We start from the raw sequence: 20,102 nt of genomic DNA on the forward strand, positions 1-20,102 counted from the left end.
AAGAATTAAATCAAGTACAAAAGAGGGAGACAAAGAGGAGTGTTTATTACAAAGAAATGGCTCCAGATAGTTGGGAGGGGATCTGAGAGTTACCAAAGGGACTTTTTGACTAGGTTTATTAAAAGAACGAAGTGAGTGGGAAAAAAACATTTCCAGATAGTGGCAGAAGTTGTTACAGTCATCAACATCACCTTGATTATTACCTCACTTGTCACCATCCTGGACTTAATTGGTTCTTGTTAAGTCTTGATCTCAGGCTCCTGTGAATCTGACCAGGACCCCGCTCATCTTGACTCTAGGGTCAAGTCCCTCCCAGCCTAGCCTGCTGTCTTCTGCCTAATACGCCTGTTTACAATATTCTCTATAATAATCATAGGCCACAGTTGCTGCCTCAATTCAGGGAGAATCAGCAAGTTTCTCTCTCTGCTCAGGCCCGAGCCCCTGCCAGGAGCCCTCTGGGTACAGCAGAAAGTGATGGCTTCACACCCACCCAGGGGTTTCCCAAGTGCAGAGGCACTCAGACTCAGTATCTGCAACTGTGAAACAGGAACACAATGTCTGCAGGAGTTTCTCAGGATTAAGTGAGAAAAGAGCCCAGCAAATCATAGGTATACCATCAAAAAGTGCCAGCTTCAGGTACACGAGAAAGAGAATCCCAAAGGGGTGTTCCCATGACCAGGGTTCCCCAGTCCCAAAGTGTTGGCCTGGATTCTGATGGAAAATGTTCAACTCAATATCGGAGTGTCTGGAGCACCAGGCTATCCTGGAAGAAAGTGGGTTCCTGGCAATGAGCTCAGTGTTAGCTCTCCAAGAACAGAGGAAGCCTCTCCCCGCTCCCATTGCACCCCCCACACAACATCAAACATCAACTCCCCCACTACTCACCACATCCCACACTACACATCTCACATAACAAACCCCACACCTGTAACCTGAAAGGTTTGGCCCAGACAGGACACTGTAGCCAGGAAAGCCACAACTGGAAGCAGGAAGCCCCATCTTACCCTGCCCCTAGGAAGTTACCTGTGACGCCATCTTCCCGCCCCTGGGAATTTACATATGGCGCCAAACCTAGGACCAATGGGCTACCTGTGTATCCCTAATGCCCGCCTTAGGTTCCACCCCAAACCGAGGTTATTTACAGGCCCCCACGCCGCGTGTCCGCCGGAGAGATCGCCGGACGCCAACGGTGGGGTGCCGGTCATCTCTCTCCGTGTTCTCAGAATAAAGGCCGCTTTTTATTTTATATTTCTCATCTTTTGTTAATATTTTTCATCTTTTGGAAATAACTCTATCATAACCCAGCCCATATCACACCCCACTCACCACCTCCATACTCCATATCCCACCCTATATTGCATAACCTACAACCCACAACTATCACCACATCCTTAGCCCTGCCACACCCCACCCTTACCCCACTGCATACCCACCCCATACCCCACGCAATCCACACCCCATCTAGGCCATGCAAATGGTAGGTCTGTGGAACCTAGAGATTTATGAGTCACCTGGAAATGCTGGTACAGCCAAGCTGACTGAGCGCAGAACCCCCAACTACTTCTTGACCAGGAGTTCAGGGCACTTTGGGGTGAAGCTTGGCCAGACCCAAGGGGTCAGTCCCTGGGGTTCCAGTCTGGCAGGAAGAGGCAGGTGGGAGCCTTTCTTCCCAAAGGCAGTGTCTTGGTTACTTTTTTCATTGCTGAGACAAAATATCCAACATCTAAAATTATAGGAGGAAAGGTTTATTGTAGCTGACAGTTCGTAGAGCTTTCACTTCTTAGTTGGCTGGTTCCAAGGCACAGGGGCATGGCAGAGGGGCATCACCAAGGAGAAACAGTTCATGGTGAGCAGAAGGCAGGAAAGCAGCAAGCAACAAGGAAGAAGCATCAACCCTCTTTCTGTGCCTTATATCCTACCGGGCTACCTACCTTTAGGGGAGTTAACACTCAGCCAAGGTGGGGCAGCCTTGATTCTAGGATCACACGATGAATCAATTCTGGCATCACATCCCTGAACCCAGCATCACACACCCTAGATACAGTCACCTATGAAGAACCCCATCTATGACCACATGAAGCTTTGGGGAACATCTAGACACAAGCCATAACAAATGAGAAACAAGACCCCCTGAGCCATTTGCTCTCCACTGAGTTTTCTGATCTTTTCAGTGAGTGTCTAAAAGGGAAATAGGTGGCAGACGGATGGAGTTTATGCTTGTTTTGGTTTGGATTCGGGGTTGTTTTGTTTTGTTTCAAAGCTCATTTTGTGAAAGCCCTTCTACATTAGTCTAGACTGGGTTGGTGTCAAGGATAAGGGATTATCACAGAACTCCCATAGAAAAAGTGGACTTTTCTCTATTTGTTAAAAGTTTAAATACAGAAAAGTACAATCTGGGGAAGACATAAACAGGGAGAAGGAAAGGGAAGTAAAAAGGATGAAGCCATGATGACTTTCTCTACCTATTCTTCATGATAAACGGATTTACTATGTATCATAAACATGTGCTAATAAAAAAGGAAAAGAATCTTTTTTTTTTAAATTAAATATAGAAAACTACAAAGGTTTATATTACTTAGAACTGAGGTTTTAGGTATTCCTTTTCTTCCCATCCTCATCCTGGGAGAAAACAGTAATAAAATCTGGTCATTTGCTAATCAGTCGCCCAAAGCAGAAGGAATTGGCTGATCCAGTTGAACACAAAACAAAACCAAAAGCTTTCTTTAAAATTACTTTTAAAACCAATTTTAAAATCAAAGCAACGCCAAGGTGGAAGGAGATATTCTCATTAACTCACCAGCCCCCTGATCACAGATAGTGTGATCCACCAATATCTCACCAGAATGCTACATTTGTTTCAATGGATGAATATACATTCCTGCACCACTAATACTGAAAGTTCAAGTTTACTTTCAGAGAGCACTCAAAATAAACTAGGAAATAGTCCCTCTGTCTCTACTTACTAAAAGAGACCTAAGAGGCCAGCATTACTCCACTATCAATGCCAGGCAAAGATATTAAAAGAAAAGAAAGCTACAACTGGGAACTTTAGAAACTGGAAAGGCTTGTAATCCCAGCTACTCTGAGACGGAGGTAGGAGGATCATAAATTTAAACTCAGCCTGGGCAATTTAGCAAGATCCCGGCCTCACAACTTAAAAAAAAAAAAAAAAAAAAAAAAAAAAAAAAGGCTCCGGGATGTGTTACAGGACCCCCCCCCCCGTTTTGATCGCCAATGCAAAAAAAAAGTTAAGAGAGAAATAGGAAGTAAATATACAACATTTATTTGATATTTTTATCTACTTCTTAGATACACCAATAGTACTTCATTCACATCTTTAGAGAGTTACTATAGTTAACTGATGTGATTTATTTAACCCATTCAACTAAGATCAGATCAAGTGTGGGGAGTTGTTTCATTTGTTGAGCCAGGAGAATTGCAAATTCAAGCCCTGTCTATGCAGTTGTGCAAAACCATGTTTGACAAAAGCAATGGCGAGCTGGGTGTACAAGCATAGGGATGTAGCTTAGTTTCAAAGCCCACCCAGGTGCAATCGTTAGTACCGAAAACAAATAAATGCTTCCAAGGCGCTGTAATATGGGGAATTTAGGATGGTGGAGTATAAGTCAGGTGCAAGACCACAGCTTTAGAGAAGCCCAGGTTCAAAAAACAAACGCCAGCCTTAAAAAGAAACCTTGTGACTTAGCACGGGAAAACCTTCGACGATTAAGAAAGCGGATTGGCCGAACAGGGAAGGTCCCGCCCACAAAGCTCGCCGACCAATGACTGAGCAGCAAGAATAGGCGCCGGTCTGGGGCAGGCTACTTAAGCGGGGTCTGCGCGCTCATCGTTGTAGGTGATTCCATTTCTTCGCCACTAGGTGGAGTGGGGCTGGACGTGAGCTGAGGCGCACGCGAATCCTCACAGAGCCATGTCTACGCGGGAAGCAGGTGCCAACGCCTCCACTTGGGTAGCGGCTTCGCGAGGAAGCTCGACAGTGTGCCTGGCCTCAGACAGGAGGCCGACAGAAAGCCCGAATGGAAGAGGTCGGAGAGGGCGTCGGGGCGGCAGAGGGGGTGGCTGGAGGGAGCCCGCTGGCCTCCCGGAGGCTGTGGCCGGTGGTCACCGGGAACCGCCGCTCTGCTTCGCTGTGAAGAGCGACCTGGTGGGCGCAGTGGTCGGTGAGCAGGGCCGGGCGTGGGCGGGCCGGGACCCTCTAGCGCCTGACTCCAGGGGCGGCTGCCACCTGGCTATACCCCAAGTCTCCACCCGGGCCATGTACGAGACCTTCTGGTGCCAGAGTATCATTTAATCTATCTTTTGATGTTTATAAAGTGTTTTAGAGAGTGAAACGCCTAAAAACTGGTGAAATTTTTAGGATTAAAAGGGATGCTAAAAGATAAGGGGTTTTGTTTTTCTTTTGGGGGTTTGTGTCTTTTGTTTTTTGGTTTTTTGTTTTGTTTTGGTTTTTGGTTTTTGGGTTTTTTTGTTTTGTTTTGTTTTTGACAGTTTACTACCAAAGAACAACAAAAGTGTTGAAAACAGTTTCTTATTCTGTGAGTACCATCCAGAGCTGTTATTCCAAAAAGGGATGTAGGATATTAACATAGGGCAATGCAGAGCATCAGCCATGTCTTTCTTTTAGTTTAACTTTCATTACAGGATAATTCATCTGTTGCGATACAGCATCTTTTTTTTCCTGTATGTGTTGAGTTTTACAAATTGGCTTTTTTTAGAAAGATGCATTTCAATATTAGGATGATTATTAATATATTACCCTTAAGACTGAGTATTGCCTGGCACCATGGTTCAGGCTGTAATTTAGCAGGCAGAGGCAGGAGGCTGGCAAGGTCTAGACCAGCCTGGATGGCTTAGAAAAACACTGTCTCAAAATAAAAGGAGTAGGGATGGAACTCAGCACACTCGGGTCAATCTCTAGCACTGTAAAAAAAAAAAAATAGTATGAATCACAAGATTTTTTTTCATCTACGAGAGTTTATTTTTTGCTTTTTAAAAACCTGCTCTGAGAAAATGAACAGATTTTGTAAGCTGCTGTTAAATAGTGCATTATAACACTTAATCGCTAGACAATACAGAAATTCCTAAGCCCCTCACAAGGCTCAGGCACCAAAGGTCTGAAGAATGATCCTGCATAAAAGAGCCACTAGGTCTGCAGTAAAAATCAGTTCGCAGGACCTACTAAGCATCTGTAAAATAATAGCACTGTGATACAGGGTCCTCATTTGATATTGCATTTGGGTCCAGTTTTTTTATTTTTCTTTACTTTGTGCTGAAAAGCAAATCTAACGCTTCCATAAATGCTAGGGTCTTACACCCGCACTAAACTTCACACCCACCGTCGGGTCCAATTTTTTTTTAATAGTGGTAGTGCTGATTATTGAACTTAGGGCCTTCATATTGAGCTACATCTCTAGCCCTTTCTTTATATTTAATTTTGAGACAGGGTCTAATTCACCCAGGCTGGGCTAGAACTTATAATCATCTTACCTCCACCTCCCAGAGTGCTACTGGTTACAGACATTGAATTATGTTTTTTATTGTAGTAAATCAACAAGTTTATTCCCCCCCAGGGGATCAGCACAGCAGGTGTTAATCAAAAGTTCTACCATTACTGTACGATGCCAGCACCACCTTATTAATTTTAAGTGTACAATACAGTATTAATGGTAAGCACAAGGTTGTGGCTCAGAGCTCTAGAACTTGCATGACTAAAACTATACCCACTACAGAACTCCCTGAACCCCTTCCTGGAAACTGCTATTCTGGATTTGATTATATTAGATACTATAGAGTGCTAAAGTAATTATTTTTTATGATTGACTTATTCAGCATTAATGCCCTCAAGTTTAGTCCATTTTGTAGCATGTGACAGGATTTGCTTTTCAAAGCTGAATAGATGCTTAGTTCAGCAGCACATGTGAATAAAACAAACATCATGTATTTTAAAATATAACATGAAGTGTGATGCACTGTGTACAATTTATATATATATATATATATTATATATATATATTTTAAAAGCTGAAAATGGTATTACTTCATTATTTTGTATATGTGCCAAATGGTGTTTATCCACTTAACTTTTGATGAAAGAGGTTGCTTCTACTTTTTTCCTTTTTTTTTTTTTTTTTTTTTTTTTTTTTTGGTGGTGCTGGGGATTGAATCCAGAGGCATTCTGTCATTGAGCTATGTCCCCAGTTATATCTACCACCAACAGCTTTAAGTTTTTAAAGTAAATTGTCCAGGCTGGCTTTGAACTTGAGATTCTCCTGCCCCAGCCTCCTGAGTAGCTGTGATTACAGGCATGTGCTACTATGCTTGATTTGCTTCTGCCTTGAGTACTGTGAATTATGCTTCTACAAACACAGATATGCAAAATATCACTTTGACATTCTGTGGTGAATTCTTCCAGATACATACCCGCAAGTGGGTCTGCTATATTATATGGTAATTTAAAAACATTTTTTGAAGAACTTCCATACTGTTTTCCATTGTGACTATATAACTTTAAAATTGCAACAGTGCATAAGAGTTTCATTTTCCTCTCATCTTCTCCAACATTTGTTAAATTTGTCTTTAATAGTGGCCAGCCTAACAGGTATAAAGGAGTATCTTGTTGCAGTTTTAATCTGCATTTACTTGATTAATGAAGTTGCCTGTTGGCTGTTTGTACGTCATTTGGAAAATGTCCATGCAATTATTTTCCCTCTCCTTTTAAATTTTGTTTTGAGACAAGATCTCACTAAATTGCCCAGGTTGGCTTTGAACTGCAATCTTCCTGCCTCAAACTTTGGAGTCTTTCTAACAATGATTTAGAGATGAGACAGACAAAGTTCTTTGAGGGAAGTAGGTAAATCCAGTGTATTGATTTCAACTATATGTTCCTTTTTTAAAAAAACAACAGGCCGTGGTGGATCAAAAATAAAAGAAATCCAAAGTACAACAAATACAAAAATACAGGTAAATCATCTATACTCTTAAACCCTTAAGCATAGTTCACCTAATTGTAGTTCCTGTTTAGCTATTAACATACTGCTGTGAGTTGCTGAAGTTCTCGTACTGCTGAGTTTGCCAGAGCCGTGGTTTTTGCTGTGAACCTTAGAGCTGAAAATACTTCAAATGTAATCTTCATTTAAGAATATCTCAATGGGACATTCATCATGCCCAAAATGACTCCCTGCCTGAGCTGCTTGCTTTAAACTTTGACATACTCCCACTTTCCCAGTGTTAGTAAAAGTATACAGCGTCAGTCACTGAGTTTTCAAACCAGAAATCTCAGGTTTTCTTCTGTGATACTCACCTCTCTTTATGCTAGCCTCATTTGTATCCTGTCCTTCTCATGGGAAATCCCATCCAGCTAGAGAGTCCCATCTAGGTGTGATAGGAGACAGTGACACCCAAACTGTGTGTTTATGTCCAGTCTAATCCATAAGCTCGTTTCGGTTGCTATCACTGTGAAACCCTGCTTCACAAAGATAGGATGTTGGAAATGGATGCAAGCTTTTCCATGCTTTTGTGGAAATCTCAAAAAATATTCTACCTTCAATCCACATTTGTATGGAGATTTGAAGTTGTCTCAGACTTACTTTTAACGCATCATTTGCAATCTCAAGCAGTTAATCCTTTTCTAGCACAAAGTTGATTCAACTGGCCTAAAAGGGTTGTAGATCCATTCCTTTCCAGTTTGGAGGGTTCTTTGGGAGTAATGTTCAAACTTTTCTGAATGCTGAGATGGGTTATTATGCACCAACGGGGAAAAAGAGGTCCTGGGTTAGTCTCTTTCAAAATCTCTGCAAATGTTCCAAACCTCAAAAATCACAGTACAGGGACTGGGGATTTAGCTCAGCGGCATAAAGCATCTGTCTTGCAAGCAGGCAGTCATGAGTTCAATCCCTGGTACCAATAAAAAGGAAAAAGACAAAAAAAAAATCACAGTACAATTTCAATTTGCTTTGAATACAACCACCTTAATCTGCCAACTTGAGCACAGTTGTCATTTTTCCCTGGGAGTGACATATTGAGCTTGTTGAGCACGTTGAATATGTTGCACAAGTAAACGAGTTTTGCAATCTGTTCTGTGTCACTCTAATGTCCTTCCTGTGGTGAATTTTTTAAAAATGAAATTACTGAAGTGGCTCTCATAACTCAAAAACTATGGCCAATGAGCTATCTTTAGAAAGCTGTCCCAACTTTTATGTATGAGAGGACATTTGTGCTCTGGATCAATCTCCTCATAGAACTCCATAGACAGACATGAGTTAACAGCATGTGCTCTGTAGATAATAATTTTAATAATGTCCTACAAAACGTTGTTAAGATCAGGTAGTATTTTTCAGCTAGCCAGCATTTCTTTTCTGTGTGCCTGACATGGTGGGTAGACTCATTCAGACTACTCTTGGGCCAAAGTAGTAAAACAGAAAGCCATATCCTCATGACAGCTGCTCCATCTGTGCATATACCAATTCCATTTTCATAAAATGACCAATTCCATTTTCCTGGTATGTAATCATTAAAAGACTTGAATAGTTCTGCAGCTGTTGGCTGGCAACTAAAGTGCAAGAAACATATCCTCGTGCACATCCTCCTAAAAGATAACGTGGCACAAAATAATGTATTGTTGTCTTGTTAATGTCAGTAGACAACCTGGATTGTATACCGTGATAACTCATTAGTTATCAGTTTGTCTAATTATGGTATGGGTCAAAGAGAAATGTGTGTTACCCTTCAAACTGCGTTTCCTAAAGTTCATAACAAATGTCTTTAATGGCAGACAAGATCAACTCTTCAGTGGTAGAGGGTTTCTTAGCTTTCACAGTGCAGTTAGCCACTAAGAATGATGCTCTCAGTGCAGACTAGTTGATGAAGCAATGGCCTTCAATAATTGCTTCTGTTCTTCATGTTCAGTTATTTTGCTCTGAAAAACTCCAGAGGCTTGCCTTTTAATACAGGATGCTTGGTCTCCACGTGATAGATTTCATGGCTTCATTAGATAGCTGGTCGCCATATATTATTATACAAAGAGGCTTGGAAAATGTGAATCACCTGTTGCATTAAACCCATGAAATAAGCAGTACTCTTGATACTTTCGTTTAAAAGCAGCTTTCTTTCTGTTGGCAATTTGTCTTATCAGTAGGTCTTTCACCCTTTTCAAAAAAGTTCTCCAGTGATACTTATTTTCATGCACTTTGGCTAGGGTTAGGGTTTTTTTTTTTTTTTTTTGAAAAGTTTGTTTAGCTCATGGTCTATAGAGGTTTCAGTCCATAATTGATTGGCTTCGAGGCAGGGTGGCACATGGCAGATGGCCAACAGTTCATGGTGGCAGAAAACAGCAAAAGCAATAATGGAGCAGATAAGGCCTCTTTCTGTCCCTCATATTGTATGCAGGCTACCCACCCTAAAGTGAGTGTAGCACTCATACTCTTAATTTCAGCATTGGACCATGAATCATCAGAAACTCTAGATTCAGCCACCTCTGAAAAGCCCACCCCCCTCTATGACTGCATGAGGCTTTGGGGGCACATCCAGACATAAACCATAACTTCAGCCCTGGCCCCCTTTATGTAGAAGGCATTTAGCCCATCTCTTAAGAGCTGCCAAAGTCCTAGCAGTTTCAGCATTGCTGAAAAGTCCCAAGTCCTAAGTCTCTGAAATTTAAGACAAACTCTTTGTGAGCCCCTGTACAAATGAAAAAAAGTTAAACATTTCCAGTACTCAATAATACAACATAAATAGTGCCATTCCAAAAGTTACATACAAGGGGACACCAGTGTTAGCTTGTGAGTTTACCCAAATTGAGACAAGTGTGCAGTGCAGGAAAGATGCATGAATGGAAATTGGTGAATAAAATAATGGGTGGCCATATGCAGACTAAAGTAAGTGTTGGATTCTGACTTGAAGTCTTCTACCAGCTGCAATTGAAGCACATGAACTCACTTGCCACTAAAAAGTCTGCTACCAAAATTCACCCTGTCACTTCCCACTCAGTGATAGGATTTTGATGAGTCTGCCTATAATTGATTTATTATTATCCAGTCAGACCTCTCTGCTAATGTTAATGTGTTTGCTGCTTCTTCCCAGTGCTAGCATCGCTGCTTTAGCTCCACCTAGAGTCATCAGACATTAGATTCTAATGATGAGCATGCAATCTATGAGTTGACACTTCTTTAAGAATCTAATGGCTCTGCTGACCTGGCAGAGGGCAGAGTTTAGTAATGGGAGCAACAGGACCAGCTGTGAATACAAATTAGGCTTAGTTTACCTGCTGCTCACTTCCTGCTTTGCTTCTCAATTCCTAATAAGCTTTGGGTTGGTACCAGTCTGTAGTCCTAGGATTGGAGATTCTTGGGTTAGTATTAATGAACCAATATTAGTTTTTCCTCTGACAGGATTGTCTCAATTTAATTTCTAAACATTTTTTAAGCTCACAAATAACCCTGTTCCTTTCTCAAACAACCAGAAAATACATCCCACAATGAAAAGAAGTAGCATCACTCTCAAGCTAGAAATTAGACCGTGACAGCAATACTACATTTATGTTTATGACATATGAAGTTGAAGAATGGTTGGGTGTGAGACTTTATCCTCACCTATTTTTCCCCTTATATATAGATAATAAAAGGAAATTCTGAGGCAGAAGTCAAAATTTTTGGCAACAAGGCAATGCAGACAAAAGCAAAAACAATGATAGATAACTTTGTTAAAGAACAAGAAAATTACAGTCCTGAATACAGAGTTGGTAAGTAAATTTTGCCTACTGAAGCCCTTTAAAATTTTAAAAAATTCTTTTAGTGTTACAAGCCACCATACCGGAATCCTTTCTTGATACAAAGCTCTAGATTTCTATAATCTGGTCATACACTATTTTTCTAGTGAAAGCCCAGATTATTTGCTTTCCTTAGACTGCAGCTAGTTAATATTCATGACTACTTAATATAAGGGTTAAGCCCAGTATAACTTTCAGCCATAGGTAAGGAAAAATCAAATGACCCTTTACTACACTCACTTTACTATTAAAGGTAAGGTTGGTCCTGGGCTTCTGACTCTTGTTCCTTCACTAAAGGCAGGAGTGACTTCAAAACTAGTATTTTAAAAATCTGTTTAGAGAAAAATTCTAGATGCAACATGAAAATAAAAAGAACATTTTGGCTCAGATGACAGTGGTGCTTCTTAGAATTTCTCAGAAGGGAGGGCACTGGGAAACCAAGCAACCAGCTCACCTCCCTGATAACGGCTATGGTGTAGCAGGCTGCAGTTGCCCCAGGGTAAGAACCACCAGCATCTCCTGAGACCTACACCATGTTGGAACTTAGGGCACTGGGAAACCAAGCAACCAGCTTGCTTCACTGCTAAGTGGTAGTGAGACTACTGGTGCACAGGCTAAGAATCAAACGTTCCACCTCCCCTCCCATTAGCAAATGGGAGCCAAAGATCTGAGCATCTCTTGGGAGGTTGACCATATGCAATACAGCAAATAAGAGGGATTTCCTTCTATCATCTCTTTGAAGGCAAATATTTTTACCACTCTTTTGTTTTATTGTGATTAATTATATTACTCTATTCAATATTCTGTTTTGATAAGCTCTATAATGTTCTGTATTTTGTTTTATTTTGCTATACATGGTTGAAAGAACAACTATTATGAAGATAACGAGATATACTGTGGTACCTATTACTGTTATCTCAGTAACCTGCTATGAAGTTGTGTACCAATTTCACTACACTGTCTAAATTGGCTTTGTTCCGTCTTGTTCTGTTATATTTTACTGCCTTCAAAAAAAAAGAATTTCTCAGAAGAAATCATAATCTCTAAGGTTCCATTTTCTCATCTGTTAGCCTCAAGACTAAGTAATATGCAGGGCATGGTGGCACACACCTGTAATCCCAGTACCTGGGAGGCTGAGGCAGGAGGATTACTGCGAGTTTAAGGACAACCTGGGCTACAAAGCAAGTTAGGACTAGCTTGAACTGCATAGCAAAACCCTGTCTCAAAAATACAGAAAAACAAAACAACAACAACAAAAAACCCACCAAGACTAAGTAATATGACAATATTTTAGTGTACACTAAGCTCTTCATGCTATTTTTTCCTTCTTCAATAAATTAAAATTTTTAAAGTCAAAAAATAACAAAAACCATGACCAGAATGTCATGATAACATAGTGTAAACACACCTCGTTTTGTTTTGTTTTGTTTTGCTGACGATTGAACCAAGGCCTCATCCACTAGGCAGCAAAAATGTCAAATTTTATATTTCAAGAATTATTGTCTGATTATTAATAAATACAAAATAGAAAACATGCCTTTGGGGATTTTATACTGGTAGGATTTATTGTAAAACTAACTAGGTACAATTTTTTTAACAGATATTGTTGCATTCCAGCCTTCTGTTGGAAGAGATGTAAGTTCAAATCATAATGTTACAGAATATCAGCCATTGATAAATTGGGATAAAATCCGAGAGGATGCTTCAAAATGGGAAAAAAAAAAGTGGGCAGGTCAGTGCTGTATCCTGACACTTACATGTGGTGTTAGTATTGTTTTTTACCTTCAGTTCGTATTCTCTAATGTCTGCCTGATTTTTAGTAATATAATCAAAATGCAAAATAGAAAAATGATTTGTTTATTCTTTAGATCATGATCATTTATACTTACCCTGTGGTTTATTTTTCAAGTGGAAAACTATTAAATTTATTTATACCTTGTCTTAAAATTTGAGATAACTCACTACAAAATACTGATAAAATAGAATATTAGGCCCAAGGAAGAAATGTGAAGAAAATAAATATACCAATCATAAGTTAACATTTTTGCTGTGATTGATCAAAAACTGACATAGCTAGCAGTGGCCCCCAGAAAGAGAGACGCATTAAATCCTGAGAAGCAAGAAGTTTTAAAATTTTTTTTATTGAATATTCAGGTTACTTGGTTTTATTTTAGCAGATTCATACATGCATATAATACACATTGATCACTTTTGCCTGTGTCCTATCATCCATCTTGCCCCACTCTCCCTCCCATTACACATTTTTGGGCAAGTTTCAATAAGTGTAATATATTTTGCCCATATCTATCTCCGTATTACCTACTTCTGCTTTCTTGTCATCTTTTTTAAGATTTCACATAGAAGAGAGAACTAATGATATTTGTGTCTCTCAGTCTGGCTTATTTCATTCAACACGGTGCTCTCCACATCCATCCATTTTCCTGCAAACCAGAATCTTGTTCTTTGTGGCTCACTAATACTCCATTGTGCATGTATGCCATGTCTCCATTGTTGATTCTTCTGTTGATGGACACCTAGGTTTCCATATGTTAGTACAGTGTTGGGAATTGTGCTGCAGAAATCATGAGTATGCAGGTGTCCCTGTAGTGCAGAGAGTTTCATTGGCTCAGGTATTGCCAAGTTGTGTTCTATCTGGATCAAAGGGTAGCTCTTTTTTTTCTTTTTGGTAGTTCTATTTTTTTGTTTTTTGAGGATCCTCCATACTGATTTCCTTAATGATGGAATTCTCCCAAAGCAGTGTCAAGTGTTCGTTTTTGCCTGAATCCTTGCCAGTGTTCATTGTTGTTTGTATTTTTGATGACTTAGATGAGATTTGATTTTCATTTCCCTCATGGCTAAAGATGTGTAACATTTTTTGGTGTACTTATTAGGCTTTTGTACTTCTTTTAAGAAGTGTTCCCCATTTATTGATTGGGCTTTTTGTGTTTTTGGTGGGTTTGGTATGGTTTGGTATAATTTGATCTGGTTTTGAGATAGGGTCTTGCTGTATAGTTCTTACTGGCCTTGAACTCACTATGTGGCCCAAGCTAGCCTTGAAGACATGGTGATCCTCCTGCCTCAGCTTCCTAAGGATTACAGGTACACACCACCTCCTGCCTCGGCTTCCTGGGATTACAGGTACACACCACCATGCTTGCTGGTGGGGTTTTTCTTTATTCTTTATATATTCTAAATACTAATCCTCTGTTGGAAGAATAACTGGCAACAATCTTCTCCCATTCTGTAAATCATCTGTTCACTCAGTTTCCCTTAATGTGAAGAAACACTTTTTTCCTTTTTTGATTTTCTGAAACAAGATCTCACTATGTGGCCAAATGTGACCTCAAAACACAGTGATTCTCCTGCTTCAGCTTCCTGCATGCTGGGATTATAGGCATGTGCCACCACATGCCTATAATCCCAGAAACTTTGAATTTGATATATGTAGCTTGTGCAGAAACTTTGAATTTAATGTGTATAGTCCTGTTTTTTTGTTCTTCCTTACTGTTTCTATGCTATTACAGTCCTGCTGAGGAAGTCTTTGCCTGTGCCTGTGGCTTCAAGTGTTCTTTTGACAATTTCAGAGTTTGAGGTCTTATAGCTAGGTCTTATATCTATTTTGAATTATATCTATTTTGAATTTGATTTTTGTTCAAGGTGAGATATATGATGTAGTTTCAGTCTCCTACATGTAGATACCCAGTTTTTCCAGTGTCATTTGTTTAAGAGGCTATCTTTTCTCTAGCATATAGTTTTGATTCCTTTGTCCAGAATCTCAGGGCTGTGGTTGTATAGGTTTGTTTTGTGTCCTCTATTCCATATGTTTGGGACTATCCCATGCTGTTTCTGTTACAATGGCTTTGTAGTATAATTTAAAATTGGGTGTTATGTGACACATCCAGCTCTGCTGTTTTTTTGTTTGTTTGTTTTTGTTTAGGGTTGCTTTGGCTATTCTGGGTCTCTTGTGTTTCCATTTTATTTTTAGGATTGTTTTTCTAGTTTTGTGAAGACTGTCATTGGAATTTCTATGGAGATTACATTGCTCTTGGTAACGTTGATCACTTTAACAATATTAATTCTGCCAGTCACTGAACATGATAGGTCTTTGCATCTCCTGATATCTTCTTTCTTGTTGTTCTGAAATTTTCACTGTACAAGTCTTTCACCTCTTTGGTTAGATTGATCCTTAGGCATTTGTCTTTGAAGCTATTGTGAGTGGAATTACTTTCCTGATTTCTTTTTTAGCTGTTCCATTATTGGTGCAGAGTAAGACTATTAATTTTTTTCATATTGATTTCATACCCTGCTGCATTGCTGAATTCATTTATCACCTCTAAAAGTCTCTTGGTGGAGTGTTTAGGTTCTTCTCAGTGTAGGATCATATCATATGCAAATGAGATAATTTGATTTCTTCACTATTTGCATCTTTTTTTCTGGCTTGATTGTGCTAGCTGAAATTTCAGGAACTACACTAAGAGCACTGAGAATGGAAGTCCTTGCCTTGTTTCTGAGCAACAGTTCTTGAGACAGTTATTGTTTGAATTTTAAATGAAATTTCCTTCAGGCTGTATTACATATGGTGGAGTAAGTTGAAGCATTAATCTTGGCTGTCAGTGAGGGAGCAATATAGCATGTTCTACCTAAGATTAAAAAATTAGTGCACTAATATGTATGTGGGAAGATTTAGTATAGGGCACCAGGAAAAGAATTTCACTTTGTAAAAAGCGTGATAAGTATTTAAGAATACTATCCCAAAGAATAGAATAAATATATAAATTTAATTCCTAAGAAGTAATAGTAGGGACCTAGCTAAGCATGGGGGAAGATACCTGTAATCCCAGCACTCAGGAAAATGAAACAAGATTCCCATAAATTCGAGGCCATCCTGGGCTACATTGTGAGTTCAAGGCCAGTCTCAGCTGTGTAAACGCATCCTATCTCAAACAAAAAACAAGAAAGTAATGGTAGGGACCTTAAAAGAAAAAAATCTGCCTATTATATATGAAGGCAGATACATCAAATATAGAGCTTTCATATCTTGTAAAGTGTGCTTTACTTTATTTGAAATTTCAATATTGAAGACCCTTTTTTCTAGGGACAAATGTGATTGAAAGACAGATTAAAAGGCAATGACTTGGACTGGCCTAAGTCTGTGTGACAAAGTGTATAGACCTGTCTAAAACTGTGCCGTAGTCAATTTAATACTGTAGCTACTTTAATGTTAATGAAATATAAATTCTTTGTTTACCAAAGTTTGGATTTTGATCTCTGTCCCAGATTTACCTCCAATTAAGAAAAACTTTTATGTAGAGTCAGCAACAACAAAGGCAATGTCACAAGTGCAAGTAGACAACTGGAGGTGGGTCATTCTCCTTATTTATCTTTTTCCTGAACCTGGAGATTGAACCTAGGACTTTCCCATTAAGCTATAGTCCCATTCCTTTTTTATTTTTTGAGTCAAAGTCTGAGTTGCCCAAGCTGAGCTCGAACTTTCTTTCGTTCTGCTTCATCCTCCCAGAATACTGGGTTTACAGGCACGGGCCAGCTGGTACTTTTGTTGTACCCAGCTGGTACTTTCATTGTTGTTTTATTTTGTTTTTTTATCTTAGTAAATATTTTGGTTATTAATGTTAACCCTTTGGGCAGTGATTTGCAATGGTCACATTTGAAGACTATATACACCATCCATGTTTATTCAAATGAAAACATGGTTGTATCGTGGTCTGTTTTAGAGCACTGGTATCCAGTAACATACTGCAGTGATGGAAAATAGTCTGTGTTTGTGTCCAGAGGGACCATATATAGGTACTGAGCATCTAACATGTAGCTAGTGTAAACTGAGGAATATAATACAATTATTTTCTCACATCTGTTTTTATTAGTGCACATTGGTTATACAGACTCATGTGTGTCACTAGAGATTTATACATGCACATAACATACCTGGAACATTTTTATTACCCTTGTATTGCCCGCTGGGGTTCATATTTATGGGAGATGTTTGAACGTATGTATTTACAATTCTTAATTTAGAAAATATACCTAATATAAAGAGTATACTAAAAAGAAAAGTCTTTTTATACAACAGTGCTGTCCTGTGGTGGCAGCAGCCTTAATCCTATGATGATCTGGTCCATCAGTCACATCAAAGGGCCATGCAATTGACGGAATACCTAAATTTGTATAAGTCACTGTGAGGTTTGTACAACAAAGAAATAACTTCTTTATGCAAGCATTTCTCAGAATGTGTCCCCATCATTAAATGACACATGACTATATTTCAATTTTACATTTAAGGACACACATGCATAATTCAGGCCCAGCGACTTGGACCTGTAATCCCAGCTACTCAAGGCTGAGGCAAAATGATCATAAATTTCAGCCTCAGCTGCGACCCTGTTTCACAACAAAATTTTTATCTACTTACTGTTTTTGCCAATCTCAGATCTTTCAGGAAACTTCAGTAAAAGTTTTTAATTAATATGTGAAAAGACATTGACATAGCAAAAACTTTACATATATATATACCCATATATTCATATATATGCTCAAGTCTCAGACGTATTTATAGACTTCCACCCTTCTATATAACTTAAATCATTTTTAGATTACTTGTAAAACAAAATTTTTAAAAGGGCAAGAGGATGTAGTTCAATGGTAGAATACTTGCCTGGCACATGCAAAGCCCTGAATTTAATCCCAAATATCACAAAAAATAAAATTAAATTAAATTTTTAAAAAGTGAGATGTGAGATGTGCACTGTTTTAGAGAATTATAGTTGAAAATTGTAAAAGGAGTTGTTCTGTTTTCCATATTACAATAATTTCTTAAACTCTTTAATTCTTATCTGAAACTAAAAGCATTTTTTAAAAAAAATCTTAAGAAAAAAATATAGAAGAATGGCATATAACAGAAAGAGAATTTAAGTAGGATTCAGCCTTGGATGAGTAATCAGTCTTCTGATCAGCTATTAAATGAGAATAATGCTTACCTCATGCAGTTATTAAGGATTAAGAAAATGTGAGCCTGGTGTAGTGGCACATGCCTGTAATCCCAGTACTCAGGAGGCTGAGGCCGGAGGATCATCCTAGTTCGAGGCCAGCATGGGTTTCACAGTAAGTTTAGGCCTGAGTGGGTTCCATTGTGTAATGGTATGCACTCTTGACTCTGAACTTACATAATGAGACCCTGTATCAAAAAACAAAAAATATGGGAGGCTCTCAGGTAAACAGCTGAGATGCTTTGAATTATGAAACATGATTTGTGAATTCCATTTTTAATAATCTTTTATCCATAAAACTTTCATTGCCCCATTCATATAATTGAAATTGATTTTCCCTTCCCTCTGATTTTCCCTTTCCCTTCTCAGCAGGGGAAAGCTCTGTTTTTGTCCTTTACTATGTTTCACTATAAATTTCCTAACACTGATTTTAATCAGTTGCAGTTGAATTTCTAGTTAAGAACTGTACTGATTTTTAAAAAATAAATCTTTCTTGGAGAGTAAAGTACACTAATCCTTATATTTCTCTGTCAAGGAAGGAAAATTTTAATATAACATGTGATGACTTAAAAGACAATGAGAAACGTCCTATCCCCAATCCAACCTGTAAATTTGAAGATGCCTTTCAGTGTTACCCTGAAGTTATGGAAAACATTAAAATGGCAGGTTTTCAAAAGCCAACACCAATTCAGGTATGCTTTCCTTAATTCTAATATTCTCCCCTTACCCACTCCCACCCCCCAAAAACCCAAATGTCCATTCCTGAAAGGGATCTCCCACCACCGCCTACATTGACCAGTACCAGGTACTCAGTGTTTGCTGAATGAAGTTTGGAGCTTGGGGAAGAGGGACAGAAAGAGATAGTGAGGAGAAATGTACTTTTTGTTACACGATTTCTCATTCTTTTTCAGTCACAAGCATGGCCAATAGTTCTGCAAGGAATAGATCTTATTGGAGTAGCACAAACTGGAACAGGGAAGACACTGTCGTATTTAATGCCTGGATTTATTCATCTGAACTCTCAACCAATGTAAGAAGTCCTTTGGCTGGGTTCTCATTACAAGGATTTTATACATAGAGACACCAACAACATAATTCAGTTTCTTTCATCTATTGTGTTGGTCCAGAGGGGGCTTTTCTCAGGCAGCATGCAAGGAAACACACACACTGTGCTGATGAAAATATAAATTGGAAAAACATTTTTAGGAGCAGGGCATGGTGACACACACCTGTAATCCCAGCACTCGGGAGGCTGGGACAGGAGTATCACTGCACGTTTGAGAGCAGCCTGGGCTGCAAGATGAGCTCAAGAGTGTACTGCATCTGTACTGCAGAGTGAAACCCTGTCTCAAAAAGACAAAAAAAAAAAAAAAAAAAAAAGGAATTAGGAAGCAATACATAATATCTACCAAAAACATTATAGAAACATTTGATTCAGATTGCTTAAATTATCATGTTCAATGCTGTTCTCTATTCACTGAGAAAATATTTGGCCATTTACTTAAAATATTAATGAAAAGGCCAATATTTATGGCATTAGATTTTTTTTTGAGTGTGTAGATGTTTTCCTAGGCATTTCTCACCAGCTCAAAAGTTTTTCTTTTATAGTCAAACATTATTTTAAAATCTTTCATACCATCAGCTAATTTTCTAGATATTTCAATACTAGTAAGCCAAGCTTGTATTATATTGAGGGAACTTCAATCATCTCACAGAATTTACAAATATGTCTGTGACAATGTCTGACTTTGATATTCACTGCTACATCTACCACTGGATGCCCGTGCATCTGAGGTGGTAATTGAATTTAATGTTTCCTCTCGAAAGAGCTAGAGAAAAAAGGAATGGACCAGGCATGTTAGTCCTTACACCTACTCGGGAATTGGCACTTCAAGTGGAAGCCGAATGTTCTAAATACTCATATAAAAATCTTAGAAGGTAAGTCATTTATTCTGTCATTTTGTCAGTATTATAAAATGTATGTGCATATAGAGATATATATTTTATATATGTATTTGTGTAATATATATTTATATGTTATTTAATGTTACTTTATATATAATTATATATTCATATATATATATATATATATATATATATATAGTTTTTTAGTGCTTGGAATCAAATCCAGAATCCTAAGCAACTGTCCCACCACTGAACTATACCTCCAGCTCCATAAGTTCATTTTTAACTGATACATGTAATGTAAGTTGTATATAGTAGGATACCATGTGATGTTTCAGTTCAGGTGTCCTTCATTATTTTCCCATATCTAAAATCCAAATGATCTGGGCACGGTGGTACACACTTGCAATCCC

The 20,102-nt window shown here is 38.7% G+C and overlaps 1 protein-coding gene across 3 annotated transcripts in view; it reads left to right on the forward strand.

Moving 5' to 3' along the window:
• The first annotated feature begins 3,800 nt into the window (after positions 1 to 3,800).
• The window catches only part of Ddx43 (DEAD-box helicase 43), a 31,170-nt gene continuing 14,868 nt past the window's right edge, over positions 3,801 to 20,102 (forward strand). For 2 of the 3 annotated variants that reach the window (XM_003477899.4, XM_063226889.1), the window contains exons 1-8: positions 3,801 to 4,181; positions 6,926 to 6,981; positions 10,630 to 10,756; positions 12,384 to 12,515; positions 16,061 to 16,142; positions 18,320 to 18,476; positions 18,696 to 18,814; positions 19,612 to 19,722. In XM_003477899.4, the coding sequence (XP_003477947.1) occupies positions 3,932 to 4,181; positions 6,926 to 6,981; positions 10,630 to 10,756; positions 12,384 to 12,515; positions 16,061 to 16,142; positions 18,320 to 18,476; positions 18,696 to 18,814; positions 19,612 to 19,722 (1,034 nt within the window). In that variant the 5' untranslated portion in view covers positions 3,801 to 3,931. The remainder of the gene's footprint in view (positions 4,182 to 6,925; positions 6,982 to 10,629; positions 10,757 to 12,383; positions 12,516 to 16,060; positions 16,143 to 18,319; positions 18,477 to 18,695; positions 18,815 to 19,611; positions 19,723 to 20,102) is intronic. The other variant, XM_063226890.1, reaches the window with a different exon arrangement.

The sequence above is a fragment of the Cavia porcellus genome, unplaced genomic scaffold (assembly GCF_034190915.1).
Source record: "Cavia porcellus strain 051 isolate PalLab524CR breed Dunkin Hartley unplaced genomic scaffold, mCavPor4.1 scaffold_16, whole genome shotgun sequence".
In the NCBI taxonomy this organism is placed as follows: Eukaryota; Metazoa; Chordata; class Mammalia; order Rodentia; family Caviidae; genus Cavia; species Cavia porcellus.